The sequence below is a fragment of the Prionailurus bengalensis genome, chromosome A1 (genome assembly GCF_016509475.1).
Source record: "Prionailurus bengalensis isolate Pbe53 chromosome A1, Fcat_Pben_1.1_paternal_pri, whole genome shotgun sequence".
Classification (NCBI taxonomy): domain Eukaryota; kingdom Metazoa; phylum Chordata; class Mammalia; order Carnivora; family Felidae; genus Prionailurus; species Prionailurus bengalensis.
The window spans coordinates 197191014-197214163 of record NC_057343.1 but is presented as its reverse complement, the minus strand read 5'-3'; the positions used below and the strand labels follow the sequence as shown (position 1 = coordinate 197214163).

The window sequence follows — 23150 nt, the reverse complement described above, 5'->3', positions numbered from 1 at the left end:
AGAGACAGAATGTGAGCAGGGAAGGGGCAGAGAGAAAGGGAGACAAAATCTGGAGCAGCCTCCAGGCTCTGAGCAAGCTGTCAGCACAAAGCCTGACATGGGGCTTGAACTCACAAACTGCGAGATCATGACCTGAGCCGAAGTCAGACGCCCAACTGAGCCACCCAGGCGCCCCTAATGTTACTTTTTAAAAAATGTTTGCTTATTTTGAGAGAGAGAGAGAGAGCGTGCATGCAAGTGGGGGATGGGCAGAGAAAGAGGGGGAGACAGAATCCCAAGCAGGCTCCTCACTGTCAGTGCAGAGCCTGATGTAGGGCTCAAACTCACAAACTGTGAGAGCATGACCTGAGCCAAAACCAAGAGTTGGACACTTAACCGACTGAACCACCCAGGTGCCCCTAATGTGGTTTTTTTTTTTTTTTTTTTTTTTTTTTTTAGCGTTTATTTATATTGAGAGAGAATCATAAGCAGGCTCCACACTGTCAGTGCAGAGCTCAACACAGGCTTGATCCCATGAACTATGAGAATGAGATCATGACCTGAGGCGAGAACAAGAGTCAGATGCTTAACTGACCCACCCAGGCACCCCTAATGTTACTTTCATTTAATACTTAAAGTCATTATCTTGTGTGGGTGTCTCACACTGTGAAATATATTTTGCTGTAGATGTCCCTGACCACCAGAAAATGAGGATAAACAAAGTTAAGTACAGCAACTGAACAAGCGACTCAGCTCTAATTGTTTTTAGTTTGATGAAATAAAGGAAAAACAGATGAGAAGGGGTCCTGAATTTGGCTCTGAAGGAGTCTACAATCCAGTAACTGAACTACACACATACAAAACCCCATAAAGAAGGAAGAGGTAAATGTTCTTAAGAGATACAGTGCTGTGGATCAAGGTCACATCTAGATGAGAGGAAGGGAGAGATGGGAGGAGAGAGCAGGGAAGTAATTCTAGAGAAGGCACACAGAGAAGGAAGAGTATTCTAGGTAGAGAAAACAACAGAACAAGAATGCTCAAGGCAAGCACAATATTTGGCTTATGACAAAAAAGAGGCATAGGTATATTAAAAAAAAAAGCTAGAAGATCAACAGGTACATACATAAGGAAAAGGATAACATTAATACAACAAATTAAGGTGCCTACTATCAGGTATTGTAGGCTCTGCAGATACAGCAATTAAAAAATGAAAGACAGAATCCCTGCACTACAGAGCTTATGTTCTAGTGTCATGTGTCAGAAAATAAAGTATATCATTATGCTGGTGTTTAGTGCTATGCAAAAAAAAAAGCAAACAAGTAGCCAAGGGGATAGGAAATGTGCTTAGGGACGGCAGTTTTCCACCATTGAGTAGGGTGGTCAGGGAAAGCCTCACTAAGAAGGAAATATTTGAGCAAAGGCCTGATTGTGATGACGGTGTAAGTTAAACAGATATCTGGGAGGAGTTTTCCAAGCAGATGGAACAGCCCATGCAAAGGCCCTGAGAAGACCCCTGACTGGGTGACTCAGCAACAGCAGAAACTGGTGTGGTTGGGGTGGAGGGAGCATGGGGAAGTAATAGATGAATTCAAGGAGGCAGTAGTGGGGTTTCACACCATGTAGGTTCATGTCATGTAGGACCTCACAAGCCACTGTAAGGAGTTTGTATTTTTTTGTTCTACCAAGCTCAAAAGCTTGAGTTTGAAGTGGAAGAATGCCTTATTCACTCTGGCTGCTGTGTTGAACACGGACTAACAGGTGGGGCCAGGGGCCAGGGTGGTTTCCAGACCAGTTTAGATCCTACTGCAATATCCTAGGGTTTTATAGAGCCTATGGTGATTTGGCCCAGGAGAGTAATGTTGGAGAGCATGTGACGTCACAGTTTGAAGACACAGCTGGTAGGATTTGCTGACTTACTGCATGTGGCATGTAGAGTCAAGGTTGATGCTAAGGTTTTTGTTGTGAGCAACTGAAAGGATACAGGTGCCATTTAGAGATGAATGCAGGAGGGGCAGACGTGGTGAGAGGAAATCCACTGTGATTTTGAACTTTCAGAGACTATTCTAGAGTTGGTATGTAAATTTAATAGGTAGTGTGAAAATGGTGACATCACTAAGAGTGAGCAGAGACAAAAGCATAAGGCATGAGACCTGGCACACTCCAAGCTTGGGACGACGGGAAAGGGCCAGCAAAGGATATGCAAGAAAAGTTGCCAGTAAGATGGAAGCAAAATCAGCTGTGTTCTGGAAACCAAGAGAAAACAGGTTTTCAAGAAGGGAGAGATCAGCTGCCAGATGCTAGTGAAAGATTAAGTAGATAAGGACGGAGAATTAGCCATCTGGATTGTTAGAGAACTTGACAAGAGCAATTTTGGTGACATGCTGGGGTGGCAGCCTAGGTGGAATGGGCTCAGGTGAGTACAGGAGATGGAACTAAAAGTTTTTGAAGGAGTTCTGCTGAAAAGGGAGGGGAGAAATGAGGTGGCAGCTGAAGAGGGGCGTGAGGTCAGCTCCTAAGATAAGAGAGATCCTAGCACGTATATGGCAACGATGCAGGAGAGCGGAGGGGGCACTGCTGAAGGGACGTCTGGGGACGGGTGAGAGGAGGAGACTGACTGTGCCAGGTGGTGGGGCCAGCTTTAGACAGGGGCGCGAATGGGTCACCCACAGTCCTGGGGCAGGGGGAAGGCAGGGTCACAGAAGTCCAGGTGAAGGTGGAGTGGCGGCCACTTGTTGGGGGTGGGCCATTCTGGGCAGCTGCAAGTAAGCTTTGGGAGCAACAACGCAGGATAAAAGCTGAACATAACATTTATATCATGGTTCTGAGAAGACGTCGATAAGGAGCTCAGGCAACATCTACCTGTATGTTACAGGGAACTGACTTGACACGAGGTTTTAGCTTCGTTCACTGAAAGAAATGGAAGAGGGAGCAGGCCCCACCACCTCTCAGACTAACTCTCTTCAAGCCAGTCTTTGGACTCTGAGCCGTGCTATTCCAATCAGCCCTCAGGAAAGCAAACAAAAGACACGCTCAAGCTTTGTCTGCTTTATTTCACTACATTAAGTTAAGCTATAAGGCAAAACAGGAACCTGTGATTCATAAGGATCAAGGAGTGCCTCTCATTCCCAAAAGGGACCAAAAAGGATGTTTCTTCACAAATATGCATGACATTTACTTAGCTCATTACACCTATAAGCACTGTGAACAAAAGAAACCTTTGGTGGGCTAATCAAACCACAAATCCAAAGTAACCTAACCTTAAGTTTCCAAAACTGTAGTTTCTGGTGCTAATGCCATCTTATTCGCCTGCAGAGGTGCACACTGCCTGTGCACTGGCAGTCTTGCACCTGATCTAATATAAACAAGTAACAAAATTCCGAATTCACCAGCTGCAGGTGTTGAGCCGTTTCTACTAATACACAGAATACTGGCTTGCACTGAAAATTATCTTGAGGAAACATTCATACAATGACTCTGTTATTCTTCACGTTAATTTGACTTCTAAAGGCAAAAAAATCTGTGATCAAAAGTATTTTTGTGTTTCTGTGTCACCTGGGGGTGATGAGACCCATGGCTTCAACATTATCACTTTTGGGAACAAACACTAGCTACATGCCGTAAACACACAATATACAACTGTGTACAGTCTGCAGATGTGTAAACACAGGAAGCCATTCTCTGCTCTGAGGTCCAGCTTCTCCACCAGCAAATATGGAGCACTGGCGTCAGAGCAGGCTCTAGCAGGTAGTGAAATAAAAACTAACTTGACACTGTGGGGTCACAAAAAATTAAACTGTATCTACAGTCTGCAAATTGTCATTATACAACCCCCTGCCACAACTCCTAAGAGGCTAAACCTTACTGATTACTCTCATAATGTTAGAGATATGTGTTTTTTCTCATACTGCAGCATATATATTACTCTGTGGAATATTGTTTCATAAAGTCGGCTTAAGCTTTAGGGTACAATTTAGTGTCTTTCAAAGGCTTCCTAAGTATTTTTATCTTCCAGAGGGAGCTAATAAGTTACTATGCCCTGTCTATGTTCTAGACTACTACATATCTTAATTGTTTTTTAACTAAAGGCTTGAACTTAAAAACAAAACGAGGACAAACAGGAAATTTCTCTTCTCCCCAAAAATGTGTTGGCCACTTGCTAACAATACATTTACAGACAATGTGGTGCAGCTGGTCTACTTGGTCAAATCTCACTTTAGAAAACACAGAAATTAAGGTCAGCAACCCAGCTCCAGGATACCAAGAGAAAACAGCACGTGTGCTGTTAGGCAAGTATGCTGAACTGTTTTATGGTTTACAATCAAAATGGTCTTATTTGACACACCATATGATAAAAGTCTTAAACTCAGGAAGAGGAAAGGTTCCTTATCTTAATATCTAGTTTGGGATTCAAGAGATTTTAATCATTATGTAACCCTTCAAATCAGTGGAAAGAACGTTAGTTTTGGATCATGCTAAAAATCTGCATTCCAGAAGTGAACTTGTCCACCAAGTTTTCTTTGGGCTCTTTCCAGGTGCCAAATGTCCAGAACAACTTATTGAGTTAAAGAGGCAGAGCAGGGGCACCTGGGTGGCACAGTCGGTTAAGCGTCCGACTTCAGCCAGGTCACGATCTCGCGGTCCGCGAGTTCGAGCCCCGCATCGGGCTCTGGGCTGATGGCTCAGAGCCTGGAGCCTGTTTCCGATTCTGTGTCTCCCTCTCTCTCTGCCCCTCCCCCGTTCATGCTCTGTCTCTCTCTGTCCCAAAAATAAAATTAAAAAAAAAAAAAAAAAAAAAAAGAGGCAGGGCAGAGAGGAGGGGAAGGGAGTGAGACACAGAAGGGCTGCCTCCCAGTGACAGCGGTAACCCCTGGATATTGTGGCAACATTTAAAATGAATGGGATTCGCCACCCCTTTGACATGACATGTGATTGCTTGCTTCTTCAATTCTTCTCAAAAGAGAGTTCCATGTTCTAACAACAAAGAAATTTTAAGAGGAACTGATAAGTAAGTATCCTGTATTCACTTAGAAAAAGGCAAATGGGAGCGCCTTGAGAATCTCACGGGTTTTTTCAAACACCGCAAAACTAAAGACGATGTGACAATTTCTACTTTTCTGTCCAGTGGAAACCTAAGCAAGATGGGAGCCATGGCAACCAGTGAAGGGTATGTTTAGAGTGCTAGATTATAGCTAAATGGGATGCAGAGAGCAGACCAGTGCTGGATCATTAACAGCAGGTCCACCTTTCAGTTACCATTTTAGGTTTCATCTGTGAGACCGTGATCCCTTGTGAGATCAGACTGGGAGACAGTATGGTCAGAATTTCTCAGGTGGTAAATCTAATGCCACACCAAAGAAGAGCCACCACCCCCTTTTTTGGGGAGGGAACTATGCTGCTGTTATTTGACGTGCGGGGTTCAGTAAGGGAGACAGTAATTCACTGGTATTAGCAGAAGTGAGAGCAAGAGAACAGGAGTTACCCTGTGTTCCCAATGCCTTGCCTGTGCCCCCACCTTCCTAGGAATAGGATTCAGTAGTGCCTGGGTACATCGTTACAAACAAGGCTTAACGAAGCAGCGGCTTCCACATTTTAACGTGGGCTCATGGTGGTACTGTCCTTTGGGATCCGCCCCACTGGTGGCACCTTTTAAGGGAGAAGTGGGCCCAAGCTGAGTTCCACATGCTGGGTGAGCCAGATGACTTCTGTGCCCTGGTCACTTTCTTCGATGGGGCGGATGGGGGCTGCCAGGTTTTTAAAATCATGCTTCATCTTAAAGCACACGGTCACTTCACCCTCCTCACGTTGTGGGGTCACTTTGATGAAGATACCCACTTTGTTGGCCTTTCTGAAGGCTATAATGCTATGAAAAAAAGAAGCACAGTATTAGGCAGGTCACAAGTCAGCCAAGCCACTAAGACTTACATTTTATCTGATGACAAGTTATGACCACCATTCCGTTTATCAGGGATGAAGCATTCTTTCAGCAAAATGTCAATCTATCTTTTTAATATTGTAAAAGTAAAATACAGTTGTGGAAAATTCAAATGGGAAAATGTAAGTTCTCCCTCATTTTCCCCCTCAGCACACAGGGAAAAACTACAAACACTTTGGTTCTTAACCTACCAGATATTTTTCTACAAACTTATACTTTTCTGCTTTTCAAACCAACACAAAAGGGGCACACTATTCTGTTAACTTGGCTTTTTCCTCTCAGTTTATCACAAACACCTTTCCATACTGGTATATAGAAATCTTCTCCATTCTACTTAACGACTGCATAGTATTTTCTCATAGAGTTACTATAGTTGGTATATACTGACGTTATTGCCAGTTTTCCTCTGTTATAGACAATGATGCTACGACTACCCCTTTACATTTATCTTTGTGTGCATGTGGTAATATTTCTATAGGATACAGACTGATATTAACTCAGAGCTGTAACGGAATTTCTGGAACACCACAGATTAATGTGTTTTTGTAAATAAGCTCTGTAAGTTAGAAATTTTTAGAACAGAAAAATAATCTCTTTAGTTGAAGTTTCAATTTTCATCTTCTGTGACATGCACTTGAACTTTGTGCCTCAGTAACTTAGTTTCAAACAAAAAGCTAAAGCGCAATGAGACAGAATTTGATCTACTATCAAATGATACTCACTCTAAGAAAACTTACTGGATTTAAACAGTTACCTACTTATATAGTATTATATAGTATTAATTTCCAAATACCTGAAAGTCCTAAAAGTACAATGTGAAATATAGTTCATTCAATTTTTTATTAAATCTGTCATGTAACCTGACTAGAATTTGTTATCGCAGATGATCTTTTCAGAAACCAACCTTGGTTTAACAAATTTCTATTACCTAATTAATGTCATTTAAGGACCCACATAAAGCAAGGATTACAGAGAACGAATTCTGTATTGGACTAACTCAATGCATTTTGTACTACAGTAAATAACTGAACCCTTGATTTGTATCAGATTCATTAAAAAAAAAAACTCGGAAAAAATTAAGTGTCTTTCTAGCCTGACTTCTCAGGTAACCACTAATATCTGGGAAGCTTTTAAAAAAAAAATTCAGATTTCTGGTGCCCCACTAGACCTGCTAAAGAGAGTATCTGGGTCGGGGCCTGGGACTCTACAGACTAAAAACAAAACACAACACCTGCCCTGATGCTTTCTGAAGTTCACTCAAGTTTGCTAATCATTGTACTCATCTCATCTTTGCCCTTTATCCACACCGCCCCGCCAACCCCATCCCATGTTATTTCTTCTTTCTTCCTTTCTTACTGAGGAAGCTTTGGATCATTCTGTTTAAAAAGCTTATGTGTTCCTTGTGCCTGTACGCGAACCTATTCTTTCAGCTCCAAGCCCACCTTCTACATCTTGCTTTGTGACACGGGATTCTGCTGTCCATGTTTCTGCTTTGTAGGCTGGCTCCCGACAGGGAGCTTAGGAGGGGTCTAAAGGAGACTAGAAATCTGAAGGGGTAGGGGCTTGCTCCTGCCTATGAGCTTCCTATTTGTGCGTGGTTCCTGTGGGCATCATTCCAGCAATGCTTCCCTCAGGAAGGAGCAGTTTCCAGCTGCAGTTTTAGACTGGTGTACTGATGTACCCTCACCCAGCGAAAGGTTTGGTTGTTACTTCTCAGTTATTAGGTATGAGAGATTAAAATCTTTTAGTCAAAGGGCAGGGGATGAGCGGTACATGGACAAATCTAATGATAAAACTATAGGGAGAGAACACTGGATCCTGTCCACACTATTAAAAACCATGTACTTGAAATTTTTTATTAAGAGGGACAAATAGGGGCGCCTGGGTGGCGCAGTCGGTTAAGCGTCCGACTTCAGCCAGGTCACGATCTCGCAGTCCATGAGTTCGAGCCCTGCGTCGGGCTCTGGGCTGATGGCTCACAGCCTGGAGCCTGTTTCCGATTCTGTGTCTCCCTCTCTCTCTGCCCCTCCCCCGTTCATGCTCTGTCTCTCTCTGTCCCAAAAATAAATAAACGTTGAAAAAAAAAAAAATTTTTAAAAGAGGGACAAATATATTTAAAAGGAAAAAAAGGTTAAAAAACGGCTTACAGAATGATCCCAATGATGGAAGAAATACATGGAAGGCCAAAGACCAAAATGTTAATGGTGCTTTTCTCTGGTAGTGGGATTTTATTTTATTTTCTTCTTCATCATGGTAGATGTATTCAGCAAATTGCTATAGTAATTATTTTTATCATAGGAAAAAAGTATCTCAGAAAACCAGGATGAGAAAACTGGGATCTGCACGTGGGGCTCCCATATGAGCCAGCTGTGGTGTGTGTATGTGGGGGGGGGCAGGGGAGGGCGGTCACTGAGCGCTCACTCACTCAGGATCGTCCTGGAAGTCCTGCGGTTCTGCCAACTCATCGTACTCGGCTGCTGCATCCTTGCCGGCCAAGATGAGCTCTTTGGGAGGCACCACAACCTGCAGAGTGAAACAGAGAAGTTTGCCTCCGAATGGGCCAGTGAGTTGCAGGATATTCATTCGACAAAATACAGCACAGCGTTACACTGACCTAAACACACAGAAGATTCAAGTTTCAAGAAATACACAATACTACTTCACTATTTATACAGTGTTTGAAAACATACTGTTTAGGAACACAGACATTTCCAGCAAAAGTACAAAAACAAAGAACAGTTAAGCATTCTTCAGACTCAGCCTTATGTTGTAAGCAGGCCTCAACTTTGCTATGTCAGAGGTTAGCAGGTAACAACGCCAACCATATTTGTAATTATGGATACAAATGAGCCTGGGGAGGTATGAAGAGAAAGAGAGCAAATCTACAAGCTGGGTGTACATATCAGGCACTTCTTTCTGTCTCACAGGTTATTAGTATTACTAAAGAAGCAAGTTGCAACCGTGTGGATGGAACTAGAGTGTGTTCTGCTAAGTGAAATAAATCAGTCAGAGAAAGACAAATATCATATGATTTCACTCATATGTGGAATTTAAGAAACACAACAGATTAACATAGGGGAAGGGAAGGAAAAATAAGGTAAAAACAGAGAAGGAGGCAAACCATAAGAGACTCCTAAATACAGAGAAAAAACTGAAGGTTGCTGGAGGGGAGGTAGAAAGGGGGATGGGCTAAATGGATGATAGGAGGGGGGCGCCTGGGTGGCTCAGTCGGTTAAGCGTCCGACTTCGGCTCAGGTCACGATCTCGCGGTCTGTGAGTTCGAGCCCTGCGTCGGGCTCTGTGCTGACCGCTCAGAGCCTGGAGCTTGTTTCGGATTCTGTGTCTTCCTCTCTCTCTGACCCTCCCCCATTCATGCTCTGTCTCTCTCTGTCTCAAAAATAAATAAACGTTAAAAAAAAAAAATTAAAAAAATAAATAAGTGGATGATAGGAGGGCATTTGTTGGGATGAGCACTGGGTGTTATATGTAAGTGATGAATCATTGGGTTTCACCCCTGAAACCAGTATTACACTGTATGTTAACTTACTTAAAATTAAATAAACACAGTTTTAAAAACCACAAACTTTTAAAAAGAGTAAGGACAGATGAGTGTCATCTCTCTTTGAAAATGATGCTAGTAAGTGAAATCATTAAAAAGCAGAATGAAAGGTGCACCTGGATGGCTCAGTTGGTTAAGCTTCCGACTTCGGCTCAGGTCATGACCTCATGACTCATGGGTTCGAGCCAGGAGCCTGCTTAGGATTCTGTGTTTCCCTCTCTCTCTGCCTCTCCTTGCTCGCATGCTCTCTCTCTCAAAAAATAAATAAATATTAAAAGAAAAAATTTAATGGAGGAGTGCCTGGTGGCTCAGTTGGTTAAGCATCTGACTTCGGCTCAGGTCATGATCTCATGGTTTGTGGGTTCAAGCCCTGCATCAGGCTCTGTGCTGACAGTTTGAAGCCTGAAGCCTGTTTCAGATTCTGTCTGCTCCTCCCCTGCTCTCAATTTCTCTCTCTCAAAAATAAAATAAAGCATTAAAAAAAAATTTTTTTTTTAAATTAAAGGGGTGCCTGGGTGGCTCAGTCAGTTAAGTGTCTGACTTCAGCTCAGGTCATGATCTCCCAGCTCGTGAGTTCGAGCCCTGTGTCGGGCTCTGTGCTGACAGCTCAGAGCCCGGACCCTACTTCGGATTCTGTGTATCCCTCTCTCTCTGCCCCTCCCCCACTCAAGCTCTGTCTCTCTCAAAAATTAAAAAGCAAAACAACAACAACAACAAAAACCATAATTTTTTTTTTTAAAAAAAAACAGAAGGTCATCCTGGAAGAAAAGATAGAGGGAAGGCCATTAAGCTCTTCTGCTATGCCGAGGAATCTGGGTTTCTTTCCCAAGTCAGAGGGATTGCCAATGATCAGCATGTCGTGATCAAAGTTAGATTTTAGAAAGATCATTTCGGTGGTAAGACAGAAGATGGGCTGGAATGGAAGTGGGGGTGGACTCAAAACAAGGCAGCCAGGAAGTTACTGTCACAGTGCATGTAAGAACGGAAGAGACCTTCCAACAGAGCAATGGTAGGGTGATTGTGCATAAAGTAAAAAAAAACTCAAGAGGTAAAATCAAAAGAACTTGATGACGACTTGGGTATGGAAACGGAAGACAGCATGGAGTCCTTTAAGCCAGGTCAAAAGGCCCCTCCAGGAAAAGTAAGAGTCCATCAGGATAAGGCAAAATGCACCTACCTTAGCAGTGCTATTGATATTATCCGGGTCTCCCTCCTCACACTCCACCAGTGTCACATGGGTGAGGTTCTCCACTGGATTCGTAAGCGTCAGGAGGACCTGGCTCTCCTGGGGAACACGAAAAGCCTCTCTTAGACATGTTCTACTACTGCCACCTAGGGCCACTTTCTTAGTTGCTATACCAAGCATTTCACAAAACTGTCACCTTCCCCGCAATCCCCCATTATTTCTGAGTAGTTAACACCTACCTACACCTCTACATCACTGGGTCCTCCAAGTGCTCACTGATTCCTATTCTATTATTTATATGTCAGGCTATGTATGCTCTGGAGTTGCTATCACATGAGGAAATAGGACAGATCCCACAGAAAGGGCCAGTTACTAGATCCAGAAAATCTGGGGACTATACATTATCTAAGCAATAAAAGCTTGTAACTCTTGTTCCACCCAGCCCTCCACTTAGGGACTGAAAAAGAAGTCCTCATAAATATGAAAGCCACAGGGTAAGCAGACATAGAAAAAATCATTCATCAAGACTTAAAAGATTTTTTATGATTTCTTGAACCATAATTTGCTGTTATTTGGTACTTTGTTGAGATTAGAAAAATCTTTTAAATGAACATGGACTACATAAACATCTTCATAAGCAGCATGGAAGGAAAGAACTAAAGAGGCTGCTGCAGAATATTCTACAACTCATGGTGGGGGGTAGGAGGAGGGGGCACAGATAAGGACCTCAAAGAAGAGAAAGGAATCCAGTTGATTCCTGATTATCTGATACACTCACAGGCATGAGATGGTGGAATCACGTGGCTAAAGATGCTTGTGGGGTAAAATATCTTCTTTCTGTCCCCACCCATGATCCCATCTTTGTATAATGTACACACTACTCCTTCTAAATGTATGCCAAAGATGCTGTTGTCAAGAATCCCTGCTTAAAGAAATTAAAAATCGCAATTCCTTTATGATTCCTTTCTTTTCTATCCCTTGCTCTTGAATCTCGCACAGCCACCCACATACATACATGTACACATCTCTGATCAATCCTTTGTCTCCCTGTTAACAAGCAAAGTACTAACCTTCATGTAGCGAAGGTTGGGAATTGACATGATTCTCACTTCTGGAATATAATTGCTATGCATGAATAAAAAAATACATTAATATTCATTGAAGTCTCTTAAAATTATTGTTACTTTTTTTTAAGTGAGTACAGCAAAGATTTCTTTGATTAGAACATGGCACAGAAATAGAATTTTAAAGAATCATATGATATCATCATAGTAAGAACTTAAGAAATGAAACCAACTGCTAAGGAGTTCTTTCTTAAATCTTAAGCACATTTCTAGTTTAGGGCCCATATATCTGTGTGTATCATGGTAGACATCTTCCTTATACATTTGCTAGACATATTTTTTGAGATTTTATTAATTCATTTCTGTAAATCTAACAGGCAACTGGTTATGGGACCCAAGACTTAGTAACACCATCCAGGGGTGTAAAAACACCACCACATTACTTACCAAATACTTTTACAAAGATCCCAGGCAATGTTTTAAACACTTAAAAAAATTAACTTACATAATCTTCACTGTAACTGCATGACACAAGTATTATCATCATCATCCCCATTACAGAGATGAAGAAACTAGGCTTGGGAGAAGTAACTTACTGGTGAGTGGCCAGGATTCAAACTCAGACAGTGTAGTTCCAGGGTCCTTGCCCTCAACTACTGTATGTTTTGTTGCCTTTTTTTTTTTTTTTAACGTAAATGTTTATTTTTCAGAGAGTGTGTGTGTGAGCAGGGGTGGGGCAGACACAGAGGGAGACAGAGGATCTAAAGCAGGCTCTGTGATGACAGCAGAGAACCCAACATGGGGCTTGAACTCATGAACCATGAGATCATGACATGAGCCAAAGTTGAATGCTTAACCGACTGAGCCACCCAGGTACCCCTTTGCTGCCTCTTTAAGTAAGAAAATAGAGTATTAGACTCACATGTGCTTAGTCTGAACTCAAAACTGCCCAGAGTCAAATCCCAGCTCGGTGTTTATACACCTATTCTCAATGTTTCTGACTGCTGAGACGACTTATGTAGAAGTGCTGCATAATATTCTATACGCTGAGTGTACCTCAATTTAACCAACTAGTTTTTATGGTTAATTGGCTTGACACAGAAAGCGTTTCTAGCTTTTTGTCATTAAAACGTTATAATACACATCCTTACATATGCATCTTTAGATATTGGTGCTTTTGCTTCAAAGAATAGATTCCTGAGACAGTACTCCTGGGTTTAGTCTATGTAATTTTGTCTGGATATTCCAGACCACTCTCCAAAAAGACTCCATAAAGCAATCCACAAGCCTACCAACAGTGTATGCAAATACGTTTCCTCACATTCTCATGAGCACTAAATGATCTTTATTAAACTTCTCCTAACAAGTCTCAGTATCTTTCCATGTATTCATTAACCATTTGAAATTCCTCTTCTATAAGCTGCCAGTTCAAATCCTTTGTCCTACTCCCATTTTTACCTTTCCAATTTGTGGGAATTCTGTCTTCCAGGGACGTCAAATTTTTATCTATCATGGAATACCAAATACTCTTTCCTACTCTACTGTCTGTCCCAGGACTTTGTTGTCTTTTTTTTTTTTTTTTTTTTTTTGCTAAGAGCAAAGCTGTCTATTTTCTTTAGTGGTTTCTGGGTTTCCTGCCTTACTTAGGAAGGGCTCTCTTGCCCTAAAATCAAGACAATTATTTTCCTAATTTCTCAAACTACTTTTCTTGTTTGAAAGGTGATTTTCGTACATAAAATTCCCTTCTCGACAAGTCCCAGTGAATTAACACTAATAATCACTTTTATCCCACTCAGAACATAATTAAGATGAACAATGAAAGGGATACTCTTCGATTTGCCATACATTATTATTTTTTACTTTGATATTTTGGATCAATACCAAAATTAGGCACTTTGTAATTTGTAATGAGTGACCAGTGACTCTCTGTCCAATAACAAACAAAACAATCTCTGCCCCGGACCACACTGTCCCTGTGTCCCTAGTACAAAAACCCTTGATTCTAGGTCTATAATTTGTATTTAACTTCATGATACGTAGTTCAAAATCTAAACAGAAGAAATAGCAAAACTGTTCTGATGTCATTTTCTTCTTGTAAACCCAGAGTAAATACATTTCATATTGAAAAAGCCAAAAAACAGTAACTAAAAACACCAATCCCAAAATACTCACACAGCAACCAGCTGGATTTTGAATTTGATAGATGTTGGATTAAATTCTGGCTTGCTCAAATTATGTTCACATTTCTAAAAAGAAAAAATTCTAATACGTATCAGAGGAAAACAAGAACACCCGTGCTGGATCCACAGAGCTGCTAAATTCAGAAGGACAGCATTTACTCAAGGTTTGTCGTTTCATTCTGCTCTAAGACCACATATACTTTGAAACAGTGTGTATGCTACTGATTACCACAAGTTACAAAAGATGATGTTTTGGACTTGTGGATATAAGCAATCACACTATCAAATACTATCCTACCTTTGTGGGGCCTAACAACTGCTGAAATAATAACACACACTGGGTACGTACTATGTGTGTTGAGCAACGCGCTCCTTAGTTTAAGTGGATTTAAACATCACATCCACTTTATGAGGAAAGTTATGTACCATAACTATTATTGTCCCCATTTTACAGGTGATGACAATGGGGCATGGGAAGGATGAGTAATCTGTACTACTTCACGGATCCAATAAGAACTGAAGCTGGGATTTAAATCCACATAGTGTGTTTCCAGATTCCATGCTTTAAAATACAGTAACAATTATTTACTTACTTTCTTGAATGGGTACTACATACATCTGGTTAAAAAAATTTCTTAATACTACAAAAAAGTACAGCGTAAAGGTACCCATCACTTGTCCCCTTGTCCCGCTCCCCAGAGCCCAACCAGTTTCTCGTGTTTTTTTCACAAATAGCCTATGCACGTACAAGTATACACAGACATCATCTTTTTTGCAGTAACACAAAAGGGAGCACTTTATATACTCCTCCACCCTTTGTCTTCACTTCCTGTCTTGGTATTCCATGTCCGCACACACAGAGGTACCTCTGTATCCTACTGTCATCATTTCTACGCCCAAATTGACAGATATCTAGGATGTTTCCACGATTCTGCTACTATAAATAATGCAGCAATGAGGATTCTTGTACAATCATTTCCCACGCGTTATGTTTTGCTAACCTGGTAACTATCAAATGGTGTCTCACTATAGTTTTAACAGACGCTTTCTGGATTACTGTAGGAATATTTTTCATGTTTACTGGCTACTGGGATTTCCTCTGCCATGACTTGCATGTTACTATTTACTGGGTATTTTTATCCCATTGTTATCTTTTCCTTACTAATTTGCTAAAGTTCTTCATGTATTCTGGACACTAATCCTTTATTATTTTTTTAAATGTTTATTTATTGGAGCGCCTGGGTGGCTCACTCAGGTGGCAACTATCCAACTCTGGGTTTTAGCTCAGGTCATGATCTCACAGTTTGTGGGTTCAAGCCCCACATTGGACTCTGCACTGGCAACGCAGAGCCTGCTTGGGATTTTCTCTCTCTTTCCCCTCTCTCTCTGCCCCTCCCGCACTCTCTTTAAATAAATAAATAAAAAGTTTTTTTTAATGTTTATTTTGAGAGAAGAGAGAAAGAGTACAAGTGGGGGGAGGGGAAGAGAGCATCCCAAGCAGGCTCTGTACTGCCAGCAGAAAGCCCAACATGATACTTGATCCCATGAACTGTGAGATCACGAACTGAGCCAAAATCAAGAGTCAGAGGCTGAACCGAATGAGCCACCCAGGCGCTCCTCCTTTTCTTTTCTTTTGGTAGACAGTCTGTATCAAGTAGAGAAAGTTCACTATTCCTGTTTTTGAGAGTTTTTTTTCTTTTTATCATGAATGGGTGTTTGATTTTGTCAAATGCCTTTTCTACATCTATCAATATGATCATGTGATTTTTTTTTTTTTTTAAGTCTGCTGATGTGACGGATTTCATTGATTTTTAAATGTTGAACCAGCCCTGCATCCCAAGAATATATCCCACTTGGTTATGGTGTATAATTCTTTTAATACTTTTTTGGATTTGATTTGCTAATATTCTGTTGAAGATTTTTGCACGTATGTTCATGAGACACTGATCTGTACTTTTCTTGTAATGTCTGCCTGGTTAGTATTAGGGTGATACTGGCCTCATAGAATGAATTAGGATGTATTCCCTTTGCTTCTACCTTCTAAAAAGCCATTATAAGAATTGGTATAATTGGGACGCCTGGGTGGCTCAGTCGGTTAAACATCTGACTTTGGCTCAAGTCATGATCCCACAGCTCGTGAGTTCAAGTCTCAAATCCAGCTCTGTGCTGACAACTCAGAGCTTGGAGCCTGCTTCAGATTCTGTCTCCCTCTTTCCGCTCATACTCTGTCTCTCTCTCCTTCAAAAATAAACAAACATTAAAAAAAAAAAAAAAAAAGAATTGGTATAACTAAATATGTGGTAGAATTCACCAGTAAACACGTGTGAGCCTAGGACTTTCTGTTTTGAAGGTTATCAGTGATTCAATTTATTATTTAATAGACATAAGCCTATTCAGATCACACATTTCTTCTTTTATCAGATTTGTGGGCACAGAGTTCATAGTATTTATTATCCTTCTGATTTTCATGGATCTCTAGTGATGTCCCCTTTTTCATTTGACTAGTAATTCGTGCCCTCTCTCTTTTTTCCCTACTTAGCCTGGAGAGAGGCTTATCAATTTTATTGGTCTTTTCAAAGAATCAACTTTTGGTTTTGTTGATTTTCTCTACTGATTTCCTATTTTCAATTTCACTGACTTCTGCTTGAATTCTTATTATTTCTTTTCTTCTGCTTACTGTGGATTTAATTTGCTCTTCTTTTTCCAGTTTCCCAAGGTGAAAACTTAGATGACTGATTTTAGATCTCTCCTCTTTTTCTAATCTATGAATGTAATACTATAAATTTCTCTCTAAGCATGGCTTCCACAGCATCACACAAATTTTTCTTTAAAAAAAATTTTTTTTAACGTTTATTTATTTTTGAGAAGAGAGAGACAGAGCATGAGCAGGGAAGGAGAGAGAAAGAGGGAGACACAGAATCTGAAACAGGATCCAGGCTCTGAGCTGTCAGCACAGAGCCCGACGTGGGGCTCGAACTCACAGACTGTGAGATCACAACCTGAGCCGAAGTTGGATGCTTAACCGACTGAGCCACCCAGGCGCCCTAGCATCACACAAATTTTGATAAGTAGTTTTCATTTTTATTTAGCTTAAAGTATTTTTAAATTTCTCTTGAGGCTTCTTCTTTGACACATGCTATTTACAATAGAAATGTGTTGTTTAATCTCCACATATTTGCTAACTTTCTAGTTTTCTCTTACTTCCTAGTTTAATCCCACAGTGGCCTGAGAGTAGACACTGTATGATTTCTATTCTTTCAAATCCATTATGATGAGCTTTTTGTTTTGTTTTGTTCTTTTTCTGGCCTAAAATGTAGACTGCCTTGGTGAATGTTCCAGATGAGTTTGCGAACAATGTATATTCTGCTGTTGCTAGGTGAAGCGGTCTCCAAATGTCAATTTTATCCAGTGATGGATGACGTTGTTGAGTTCAGCTATGTCCTTACTAATTTTCTGCCTCCTGCATCCGTCCGTTTCTGAGAAAGGGGTGATGAAATGTCAACTATGACGGTGGATTCATCTATTTCTTCCTGCAGCTCTATCAGGTTTTGCCTCACATAGTTTGACACTAGTGTTAGGCATATACATGTTAAGAATTGTTATGTCTTCCTGGAAAATTAGCCCCTTTATCATTATGTGATGCCCTTCTTTATCCCTGTTAACTTTCTTTACTTTGAAATCTGCTCTGTCTGAAACTAAGATAGCTACACTTGCTTTCTTGATTAGAAAGATTAGTGTTAGCATGTTTATCTGTCTACATCTATTTACTTTTAATCAATACATGTCTTTATACTTAAAATGGGCTTTTCCTTCCTTCTTATTTTTTAAAATTTGTTGAGTACAGTTGACATACAATGCTACATTAATTTCAAGTGTACAACATAGTGACTCAACATCCCTTTAAGCTATGCTGTGCTCACCATAAGCGTAGCCACTGTCTGTCACCATCCAGCACTACTACAACATCATCGACTATATTCCTTATGCTGTGCCTTTTATTCCAGTGACTTATTCATTCCACAATTAGAAGCCAGTATCTTTTCCTTTTTTTTTTTTTATATCTTTTAAATGTTATTTATTTTTTGAAAGAGAGAGAGAGCATGAGCAGGGGAGGAGCAGAGAGAGAGAGGGAGAGAAAGGATCTGAACCAGGCTCTGCGCTGAGACCAGAAAGCCTGATGTGGGGCTCAAACTCACAAACTGATAGATCATGACCTGAGCCGAGGTTGGACACAACCAGCTGAGCCACCCAGGCACCCCTTTCCTTCTTTTTTGAAGAGCTTTTTCATTATAGAAATATTCTTATATATGCAAAATACAAATTAGTAGTAGAAATTCCTAGTACATGTCACACAGCTTCAACAAATTAGCAACCTGTTAGCAACAATGACCAATCTGGTTTCATTTATACTCTCACCCATTCACCATGCCTGATTGTTTTGAAACAAGTATCAGACATCATGTCATTTCATCCATAAATGTTTTGGTATGTATCTCTGAAAGATATTTTTAAAAATAACAATACTATTTTTATCCGTTAAAAACATGGAAAGTTCTTTTGATAGCATCAAAAATCTAGCTAGTGTTTAAATCTCCCCAAAGATTTCATAAACGTTTCTTCCTTTCCTCCCCGCTCCCTGGCCCCTTTCTTATGTTTTGTTTGAATTGGGATCTAAATGAAGTCTACATACTATGTTTGGTAGATCTCTTCTAGAGCTGTATTGTTAACAGTAGCCACTGGTCACAAGTGGTCATTTGAAAGATTTAGCACCTCAGCCACATTTCAGGTGCTAAATAGCAACATGCGACTAGTGGCTACCATGTTGGGACTGTGCAAATACAGAACATTTCCATCATCAGAAGAAGTTCTACTGAATAGCACTGATCTAAAAGGTTTCTTTCCCTTTTTTTTTTTGTTTTCTTTTATAATTTATTTATTGAAAAAATTCAGTTGTTTGTGTTATAAATTCCTAGAAGCTCGATTTTGCTGTTGTCTTTCCTTTCTTGCTTTCTTTTAAATTATTATTACTCCTTTTCGTTTCCTCTTTATTAGCCTAAAAGTTATATATTCATGATTTTCTTAGGGGTTAGTGCTATGAACTTATTAACCTTTAGGTACCTCAGTTTCCACATCTATAAAACAGGGGTAACAATAGTACCCATATCTCATAGTTGTAAGGATTTTTATCTTGAAGGCATTTAAAATGATGCCTAGACACCTAGTACATTCTCTGTAAGCATTCTTTATATTTACTACATCCCCAAAAGTTTCGATGTTAGTCAGATACCAATGTTTAATTTATTTTTGCTTTTCTCTTATACAAATGGCAACTCTACAAAATGGAATAATTACCCGACAGCGCAGGGACCGCTTGATCAGAAGATGTTTGTGACGAGGATAGAGCTGTGAGGCACAGACTGGCTGGAAGTCAGGCTGCAAGAGGCGCTGCTGAAGGGTGGTCACTAGTATGAAAGGCAGGAACCAGGCTTAGTTTGTAATGACTTGGTCAAAATCAGGCTTATATGAAATTATCACACGAAACAAAACTTCCTTTGTGAATAGTTCTTCAAAAAACTACTATATTGAAATTTGACATTTTAAAGTTCCTCAGGGGTGCCTAGGTGACTCAGTCAGTTAAGCATCAAACTTCAGCTCAAGTCATAGTCTCACAGTTTGTGAGTTCGAGCCCCCTGTCAGACTCTTGACAGCTCGGAGCTTGGCTTTGGATTCTGTGTCTCTTTCTCTCTCTAACCTTTCCCCGCTCACACTCTGTCTCTCTCTCAAAAAAAATTTTTTTTAAAGTTCTTCAAATGATTGTATCCATCTCACTTGCTACTTGATTTATTTTACTACTAACAGCTATGGCATTAAAAATCTCAAAACCCAGGGGTGCCTGGGTGGCTCAGTTGGTCAAGTGTCCGACTTTGGCTCAGGTCATGGTCTCACAATTCATGGGTTCAAGCCCTGTGTCAGGCTCTGTCCTGACACCCTGGAGCCTAGAGCCTGCTTTGGATTCTGTGTCTCCCTCTCTCTCTACCCCTCCCTGGCTCATACTCTGTCTCTATCTCAAAAATAAATACCCATTTAAAAAAAAAACAAACTCAAAATCCAGAGCATTTAGTAACCAAAGCAGATTAGATGTGAAATAGAAACAAAGTAGAATAATGTAAAATATTACCTTCTGTCAAATTGACTGGCCTTGTATAGTAATCTTCAGGTAGAGGTTCTACTTCGTCCACGGCCTGAGCTGGCTCAATCTTTATCTCTTTTTGGTCCTCTCCTTCTTTAAGGCTAAAAGATAAAAAGCACTAATTTCTCAAAGGTCCACCTGATTATATTCAAAGTCTATGATAGCAATAACTGAAGCATTCTTCTATTGTAGGACATTCTTTCTCTGCTCAGGTCTTTTCTAAGCATGAGACTCTTCTTCCCCAGTAGCCACTGTTTTACGTCACATTCCTTTAATATTCATTTTGATACCTGCTTTTCTCCTCCAAGCCATTTAATGTCCAAACTTACGACAGTCCAGCAAGGGTACTGATGGTTGCACCAGCTCGTGGTCGCTGAAGCCTCGTTCCAAGACCATATTTGTCCTAAAGAGAGTTCAGAAATCCCGATTACAAATCCCGTATTTATACATCCTATTTACCAAAAGAAAGATTTTGGGGTGGGGCAGCATGAGAAGCTCAGGGAAATAAGCAAAAAAAAAAAAAAAAAAAAGCTAATTTAAAGTTCCTTTTAAAGAAAGAAATTTGTAGCCCCACATCACTTTATTCTTAAAAGAATAATAAAAGCATCACACATGGAGACTGAAACTATATTAGTACAGCAAAATTGAACTAAATGTGATTTTTATTTATTTTTATTTTTTACTATTAATCTAAAAGTATCTAAGCAATGGCTCTATGGCTTAGACCAGAACTATGTGGAGTGTCTAAGCTACATGATGAATGTCTTCATGGAACACCAGTGATCACCTGCTAACTTCTTCAGGGTTAGCAAGAATCATAAAAGAGAACTTACCACTACATGAATAGTGTGTTGCTGTAGGCCCCCAAATAGCAGCAGGTTGCAACAGAGACAAAAAAATGCAGCATAAGATAGAAGCAAACTCATACAGCAGGCAGGTTATAAGGGAAGCTGGAAGAATAATGCCTTTACTTCAAATTCCTCTCCTAAACATACTAGTGCGTACGCTGATTATAGCACTGAACTATTCCGTAAGTTTTATTTAGCCTTCATTAAAGTCTCTGGCAAATGTAGATGCCTTGCATGTCTTAATGTTTTATTAAATACTAAGTTTTTTTTTTTATAGAACGCTTCACAAATTTGCATTTATCCTTGTGCAGGGGCTGTGCTAACCTTCTCTGTCGTTCCAATTTTAGTATATGTGCTGCCAAAGCGAGCACAAAACTAAAGGTTTTTATATGGACCTCACCAACCCTTAGAGTTTCAGTGATTTAAACTAATTGTCATACAGAAGCAGGATGGTAAGTTACATTTCCTCAATTGTCAAACTACCCTACAGGATTTTTGTGAGAATTAAATAAAATGGGAAAAGCACTTAGCACGGTGCCTGAGACATCACTGTCTTTCAATAAATGTTATGTATTCAATGTCAACCTGCTGGGCCCCCAGCAAGCATGGAGAAAATAAATTGTTCTGTGACAGCAAATGAAACTTGGGGGACAATAACAAAAGCGCCAAATCCTAACCTTTTGCTTCTGGATTGGTAGTACAAACTAGTCAACAGTGACTTCCATAAATAATTCCTAACAATTACACATACATATGTTACTATTTATTTAACCACCCAAATGCATTGCGTAAAAGTCAGTGTTCTTCACACTGGAGAAACACAGGAAGGTGCCAGAAATAATCATGAGAGCTGGAAAACCATTACTACAGGATGTCAAAGGTGGGCTACTGGGTAACGTGAATAAAACCTACCACTTGCCCACCTTCTTCTGACTTTCTGTTTAAGAGTTCTGTGATGCCTACAAAATTAAACATGAGCTGTGGGGAATAATCAGGAGAGAGAGGACAGTGATGCAAAAAGGAACACAAATGTCCTTAAAACTGAAAGAACTCAAATAGAACTCGTGATATGGCAAAAGCGTTAACTGCTAGACTTAGACACCAGGATTCTCTGCTACTCATCATTCAGGAATCTAAGGACAGTGGCCAATTTCCGAAAGGGTCACTGTTCTCATGCCACACAGGCCTCGATCAATGAAATGCGCACTCCTTTTTTGGACCAAGTCCTCACCGAAAAAGCCAAAGGCATATAGTTTCTACGCCGTGCTAGTTTCTTGCGATCTCGTTCAACCTTCTCTTTCTGAGCAAGCTGCTGGTAATACTCAATCAGTTTGTTCATCTGTAAGAAATCAAAGATGCAGTATTTGTTTCCTAAAAAGCTAACAGGAAATATGCAAAATTAATCAACACCACTGACCGGACACATAACAAATGAAGGAGACAAATTACTACAGTAGTCAAGTTTGCCCTTCAAAGAGAATTTCTCTTTATCACATTTCTCTCAATTATTTGCAGAATTAAAATGGAAACTGTGGCAATAGGAAGAAACGGGCAATGAAAAGGCGTGGAAATTTCAAGCCCTCTTTTTACTATTCTTTTACTTCTTTACTTATTTCCCCTCACAATTGCTCCCATTTTCTCTGCATGGCCACAGGACATCTAAGACTGTGACAGCTTGTACTGTCTTCTCCACCACTCATACCTTTTCATTTTTAAAACATATTTTAATCCTAAGAGCAATATATGTTGTGAAAAGTTCAAACAATATTTAACATAAAGAATAAAAAGCGATACTTCTCTTTTCTCTTGTGCCCAAGTCCACCCTTCCCCTCACCAGAGGCATCCACAATTATCAGCTTAGATAGCATTCTTACACACAGACATGGGTACAATAATATTACGATCTGCATACATTAAAACAAAAACCCCATGTATACATACGTAGCTTTCATAGGTCTGAAAACACTTTTAATATAGGAGAAATAAATTATAACTTTTTATTTGACTAGAAGTATTAGGAACTTTTCATCCAGTCAACAGATCTCATTGTTTTCAAGGCTGCATCTTATCGTGTAACACAGATATCTGTTAAGGTATTTAAGCACTTCCTATGATGCGACTTTAATGGCTTCCTGATATTCACTTTCAGTTCACCAGCAATTACTTCTTAGAAGCACTAACGTGATCTTGTCAGCACTTAGTTTAAAAACAG

The 23150-nt window shown here is 40.1% G+C and overlaps 1 protein-coding gene and 1 non-coding gene across 3 annotated transcripts in view; both read right to left on the bottom strand.

Annotated features, from left to right (window-relative positions):
* Positions 1–4922: 4922 nt before the first annotated feature.
* Positions 4923–23150, bottom strand: part of DCTN4 (dynactin subunit 4) — a 30499-nt gene continuing 12271 nt past the window's right edge. Inside the window, exons 5-14 of one of the 2 annotated variants that reach the window (XM_043597785.1) lie at positions 22170–22277; positions 20924–20944; positions 20420–20493; positions 20079–20191; positions 19253–19362; positions 13893–13966; positions 11727–11781; positions 10648–10755; positions 8337–8434; positions 4923–5839 (exon numbers count right to left, since the gene is read on the bottom strand). In XM_043597785.1, coding sequence (XP_043453720.1) covers positions 5626–5839; positions 8337–8434; positions 10648–10755; positions 11727–11781; positions 13893–13966; positions 19253–19362; positions 20079–20191; positions 20420–20493; positions 20924–20944; positions 22170–22277 — 975 coding nt within the window. In that variant the 3' untranslated portion in view covers positions 4923–5625. The remainder of the gene's footprint in view (positions 5840–8336; positions 8435–10647; positions 10756–11726; positions 11782–13892; positions 13967–19252; positions 19363–20078; positions 20192–20419; positions 20494–20923; positions 20945–22169; positions 22278–23150) is intronic. The other variant, XM_043597793.1, reaches the window with a different exon arrangement.
* On the bottom strand, positions 21206–21309 carry LOC122496501. The gene has a single exon (XR_006300833.1). It is a non-coding gene; the product is annotated as a U6 spliceosomal RNA (small nuclear RNA).